The 6,199-nt window shown below is 39.3% G+C and overlaps 2 protein-coding genes across 2 annotated transcripts; one reads left to right on the top strand and one right to left on the bottom strand.

Annotated features, from left to right (window-relative positions):
• Positions 1-82: 82 nt before the first annotated feature.
• isoc2 (isochorismatase domain containing 2) lies at positions 83-3,273 on the bottom strand. The gene is made up of 7 exons (XM_053880780.1): positions 3,218-3,273; positions 3,006-3,074; positions 2,633-2,757; positions 2,344-2,556; positions 1,574-1,644; positions 1,214-1,331; positions 83-288 (listed from the first exon to the last, which is right to left on the bottom strand). Coding segments are annotated over exons 2-7 (594 nt in total). The 5' UTR covers positions 3,007-3,074; positions 3,218-3,273; the 3' UTR covers positions 83-222.
• Positions 3,274-3,364: 91 nt separating this feature from the next.
• Positions 3,365-6,177, top strand: atg12 (ATG12 autophagy related 12 homolog (S. cerevisiae)). Its single transcript, XM_053880713.1, has 4 exons — positions 3,365-3,494; positions 4,212-4,348; positions 4,432-4,494; positions 6,039-6,177. Exons 1-4 carry the CDS (start codon positions 3,401-3,403, stop codon positions 6,096-6,098), a joined length of 354 nt encoding a protein of 117 aa, XP_053736688.1. The 5' UTR covers positions 3,365-3,400; the 3' UTR covers positions 6,099-6,177.
• The last annotated feature ends 22 nt before the right edge of the window (positions 6,178-6,199 follow it).

Raw genomic sequence — 6,199 nt, 5'->3', positions numbered from 1 at the left:
ATCACCCAGAGCGCCCGCCTTTCCCACCAGCCGGTCCCCGCCTCTTCAGCTTCAGGTTTCTCAGCCCTTCACTTTTTCCACTCCGGGACATGCCTTTCATGAGTCGTGCACGAGACTGAAGCAGGCAGATTGAAAGCAGCAGCTCAACTTTATTGAAGCATTGGCTTTTGTAGTATGAGAGGGCATTTTGTACATTATTTGGTAAGCAGAGTGAGTGTGAGGCTACAGGGCGCTGAAGAAGGCGAGGAGGCCCGTGTCAGGAGATTGGTGCGCCAGAAGCTTCTGGATCTGGAAATAAAAACAGACAGATTACCCCTGACAGTGAACGTCGCGTAGAACAGGAGCTGAGATACTGAACCGAAACACAAATAAACATGTCTGCCTGACAGCATCACCATGTAGAGAATCTTCTGAAACCGACAGGAGAGTTTAACAAGGTTGAATTCACTCAAATTAGGTAGGTGCCCGAAGTATCCAAGTTGCAGGACAAGCAAAAAGAGTTCATCCAATACAGTCTATACCGCAAATAGGAGTCTGACCTCGAAGAAACATCAGCCTCTGTTTTAATTATTGGAATATAATTTTAGAATAAAGCTTTTCTGAGTCCAGTGTCAAAATATTTCTATAGAGCGGACCGGAATATTAGCCACACCCACTACATTTAAGAAGGAAAATAGATCTTGTTCATGTATGAACAGCACCGGTCTATAAGCCATGGGTGCAGTGGTGCTGTCTGCGCTGTAGAAAGGTCAGTGGTGCTTAAGAATGCATGAGGATCACTTGTTAACTAGTGTTGAAATTGGGGTCCAGCATCGAGACTGACTCATGAAACAAACTTGGCAATGTTCTGAACTTGAATCATGAACTCCTCACATCTTTTCTTTACATTAAAGCGCTGAAGTTCCAACACCAACACAAGCTTAACGTAGGAAAGAGTCTGGAAAACTGGTGTGGGGCATGACAATGAGCTGGCCAGCAGGTGAATTCTGAATTTAAATTTGAGCCAACAATATATTCATAAAGCTCTAGCAGGGCAACTATTTTCATGCTCATCAAAACTGGTTTGATTCCTCAAATCCAAACTGAAAAGTTACACTCCACTGTCACTCTGAGGAGATTTGCAGAGGGAAATAGCAAAGACAAAGTCAGCAACTTGGCCTTGAATAACACAAGTGTGCACTTGGACCAGGATCAAGCATAACTAGTACAGTACCTCCTTAAAGTTCGGGTGTTTGGCATCTTGGACCAGCTGCAACAGAACGGCCTCTGTGGTGGTGAGGAAGGCTCCGCTCTGCTTCAGCCGGGACAGAGCAAACAAACGGTCCGTCTGGCTGCAGAAAAGACAACATTTAAAAGAAGTATTGGACAATCTGGAACACTTACTTGGAACGTAACTCTTCATCTGAGGTAGAAAAGACATGGTCTTATTCAACCACAAAGACAAAAAACTAACCAAAGACAATATTAACTAATACTAATAAAAAGAATTAAGATTATAATTCAACTGGTTTTCCCCATTTTGCTACAGTCAATATTGACCTGAGGAACAGAGATGAAACAGAAGTGTCTTTACCTTCTAGAAGAAACAGCATCCGCCACAATATGGACCTCCATTCCCTTTTCAAGCAGGTCAAATGTAGTACACTAGTGGAACACAAATCAGGAGTAAAAGTCAAAGAAATGTTTAGCTTTAAAGACCTATTTTAATATTAATAACTTAACTCTCACTCAAACACTTCAAACATTTGACCAATAAGTCTTTTCAGAGGCCGAACTGAATGAAGCTCAATGGTCAAGAAATGAATAATAAAGTCTTGCTGTTTCATTTGCAACTATATCAAATTAATTAAATCAAATTAATTATTTGTGGTTGAACTGTGAAATCATCAGCATCAAGTAGGATGATTTTTTTATAAATAAACTTGGCATTTAAAAATACATTAAAAAATAAAAATAATTGATGGAAAAGATTATTTCTAGTCATAGTTATTTTACTATTTCAAGTGTCGTACAGTAATTTATTCTGTAATAAGAACCGTTATTATGAATTTTGATTGTGAGCAATATCACAAAATATTTGGAATATTTCCAGGCATTTCCAGCCCTAAACAAAGAATAACAGTATGGTCCAGGCAAAAGCTCATTATACAACTTTATGTGGAGCAAAACTCAACAGATCAAATTCCACCTCTCCTGTTTTAACCTTTTCTAGTTAATAGTTAGAGGTTTGCTCCATTGCACTGTCAAGATGAATATAGCCTGTAAATCATTGCCCTGTCACAGCAGCCGACAGCAGTGTGAGCCTTTCTCATGAGGTTTTTGTATGCAGTAATTCAGTCTTACCGCGATACAAGCATGCGCCTCAATTCCACACAGAATGGCCTGTTTGGGGTTTCCAAGGGCTTGGAGCTCCTTCTCCACGTCTTCACTCATCATGGTGAAGGAGGTTTTAGCGTGAGCCTTCAGACCCTCTGCTCCCAGCTCCGGCACCGTGGGGCCCAGGCCCTTAGGGTACTGCTCTGTTAAAATGGGGGGGATACCTAGGATACGGCTGGCCTGGAGGAGATGCAGTGGACCAGGTTTATTACCAAGTTGTGTGTGGTGTGTGTGGGTGAGCGCTTCACCCACTGACCTGGAGGAGTCTTGATGCATTGCTGACAATGTTGGTGAACTGGAAAATGTTGGGCCGGAACTTCTCCTGCATGTCACACAGGAAGAGAACTGCATCCTTGGTGGACAGTCTCCCGATGGCTGCCACTGCAAAAACAAACTGAGGGTGGGATTCAAGTAGCTTGCCACTTTTAAACAGGACAGGAACAAATGCACGCAGGGTTTAAATACAAATTACGATTGAGCATAACAGGTGGGAGTATAACGCCCTGAGTTATTTGAATGCATCACCATGAGCTTTTAATTCAATTTACGTCATTACGATCATTGACAGTCATCTCATCTGGATGCACGTCTGAAAGTGCTGACAAAGCTCGACAAACTTGTTCACTTACTTGAAAGTTATTTTTGTTGGAATCGTTTTATTGTCCGAAATAACAACGCCTGCAGCTCCGAGAAGACACCTGTGTTTGTAAAAAAAATAACACATAAGAACATACAAGATGATTAAAAGCGTTACCAAGCAAATCTAAATTCATCATATTTGGAAAACACAATCGATAACGCCATGAATGTCAATAGAATACTTCCAAAAGAACAAAGTTACCTAGCATGCAGCAGAAGAACAGGCACACTGAACTCTGTCACTCCTTAGCACCGCCCCACGCAACCCATGACCCAATAGAAACGTCTATGTAAGTTATTGACGTTTGCGATAACAAATAGAAAACCGAAGTTGTGGGCCAATGGTGTCGTAGGAACAGATGCACCCACTTCTCTCCAGCCGAAGATGTCTGACAATGCCGAGTCCCCAACAGAAACGCAGAAGGAGGATGCGCAGTCGCCACCAAGTGACGCAGGGGCAAGTGAAGACAAGAAGAAAAGTACGTCAGTTGATAAAGACTTTTATTTACAGAATGGGATTAAGAAACTCTACGCTTCGTTTCGGTATTGTCGAGATGAAGGCAGTTCCGGGTTTATGTCGCATGTCAGTGTACTGACACATATTTCGACCAATAGGATGATGTGACAACGTCATTGTGACCAATGCGCATTCAGAATTTTCTCACGTGGTGTAGTTGTTTTGGAGCGCTAAGGAAAGCTAATGCTATTAGGTCACAAATTCTTGACTGGTCTCTGATTATGAAAACGCGTAATATATATTATAAATATTCGGTTATTCAATCGTCATGTATGCCTATGACGACTTGTGAAATTGTCGTTTTCTTAAGTCGTAACGTGATTTAGTTCTTAAATGTTTCAAAAGTCGGTGTTTTACTAATATGGTGTTAGCTAATATTGTTAAATGTCCTTTATTTGTCCCTACAGTTAATGAAATTACTTTTAGTAAAACCTATGTATGACTCAAAATTAATAGGTGGTGATTCATATCTGAAGCAGTCCATTCTACAGGTATGCATAACGTCATAATTCATCATAATTCATTGTAAATCAATATTTACGTTAATGATAATTCAAAATGTTTCATAAATTTCAACTTTCTTGGTTTTGCTTTTGACTGAATATGGATAAAATGGATACCGTCTTTTATACTAGATTGAATTGGAAATTGCAAAATCTGTTCCTTTTTTTTCTTACAGTTGACGTGCTTTTAAAAGCTGTGGGCGACACTCCAATAATGAAAACAAAAAAATGGGCGGTGGACAGAGGAAGGACAGTGATCTCACTCTCTCAGTTCATCGCTCGCTTCCTTAAAATGGATGCAAATGAGCAACTGGTAGGTTAAATCATTGGTTAGTTAAACTAATAGCACGCTTTCGAAGCACACTTCCCATTCATTGTGTTATTTTATCATTTCAGTTCATCTACGTGAACCAGTCTTTTTCTCCGTCACCAGACCAAGAAGTGGGAACACTTTTTGATGTGAGTACCAACTTCATATCCTTAATATCCTGTCCTTAATTTCATTAAATTAAAATGTTCAACCACTTCAAATATTTGTCGGAAACATGATGCATTCACTGCACAATGGCTGGCTTTCCTGGGATCCTGATTTATATGCATTATTTTACAGTTTTTTTTCCTTGCCACTAACATTTACACCAAACCTAACATTCAAATAAGATATAAAGTAGTATTTCGTACCTTCATTAATGCATTTTTTGTAATATATTCTTAATTTTTAGTAAGTGATGGAATATGTGGATGTTTTGTGTCTTGTGGAATTAATTCCTTAATGCAGCATTTAAACTGTTTTGTTAGCATTTACATGCCTTTCTTGCTTGTGTTAGTTTTGACCTTCCAGAGACTTTTTGCTGTCATTTTTTTTTCACATTATCAAAGTTTTGTTTCGCTGAATATTTTTTCTATCTCAAATTTTAACTGAATTGTTTTTTTTTTTTTTACCCTAACTTCCTTTTTGCCATCCATTTATAGAGGTAGTTGTACTTTCTGTATTAGTAGTTTTTATTTTACACTGATCACTATGAAGGTTGCATACGTATAACAGGTTGATATTATCGTTATTATATCGATATTGTCATTTTCTATTTAATATTTGATGTTGCTATTGGAAATGTTAATCTATATAACTGGAAGTTGTCACAGTTTCAACCAGCCTGTCTGCAATGGGAACCATCTGAGAAAGGCAAGCAGTGCGCCAGCGACTATATACACGGCACTGGCACTAATGTACCTCAAATTTATGATTATTATTTTTGAAATGGATCATTCAGATATGAAGGTGTATTGATGGACATGTGAAAACTAGAGGGCTGCAATGACTCCATTATAGTCAACTATAGTCGACTGTCGGGACAGCAAACCATTCAAACTATATTTAATTATTGCCATTAAAATGTTAAGTATGTAAACAAGAGCACTTGACACGATACAAGTGTTTACTATTTACAATACTATAAATGGTGTTCGTCATCCCGTCATAAACATCATATGCCAACAAGTTGACGAATCGTAAATATAATGGGGACTAGTCGGCTGCCAAGATGGTTGTAATTTAACACATAACTAATGTTTGTGACAATTTACAGGCAGATGTGACTCGTCACAACACTGTTCTCATGAGTACGATGTAAAATAGTTGTTGCTTGCAGCCCTACGGGACGACACAAAGATGGTTTAGTATCTCTTAGGATCCACATGGTGACAAAATGTATGTAGCAGCGCACAATGGAATTCAATTTCTGCATTTGACAGCGAAAGGCGAACACAGTTTTTAGTTATGGTCCAGCAGAGCGATGGACTGTCATAACCAGGAGAGGGCGCCAGCATAAGGGAGCCTCATTTGTCCAAATCCTTCACCACTGATTAATGTCCAGATAAAAGACAGTTAAGACCCCAAAGTCCAGCATTAAGTGGACTGTTGAACATCCCCTCTCTCTCACTACTTGCCGGTTCCAAATCTAATCAGCTCTTGTGTGTGTGTTTTTTTTCTGTCTGTCTTTCAGTGTTTCGGCAGTGACGGCAAGTTGGTTTTACATTATTGCAAGTCCCAGGCGTGGGGTTGAGACACATCTGGAACATCACAGCCTGCTCATAATGTGTCTTTTTATATCTTGTACATGTTGTAAATAAATCAAATCAAACATATTTCTCACTTCTGTGTGTC

This window comes from Synchiropus splendidus, chromosome 12 (assembly GCF_027744825.2).
Source record: "Synchiropus splendidus isolate RoL2022-P1 chromosome 12, RoL_Sspl_1.0, whole genome shotgun sequence".
NCBI lineage: Eukaryota > Metazoa > Chordata > Actinopteri > Syngnathiformes > Callionymidae > Synchiropus > Synchiropus splendidus.
This window is presented reverse-complemented; position numbering and strand designations above follow the sequence as displayed.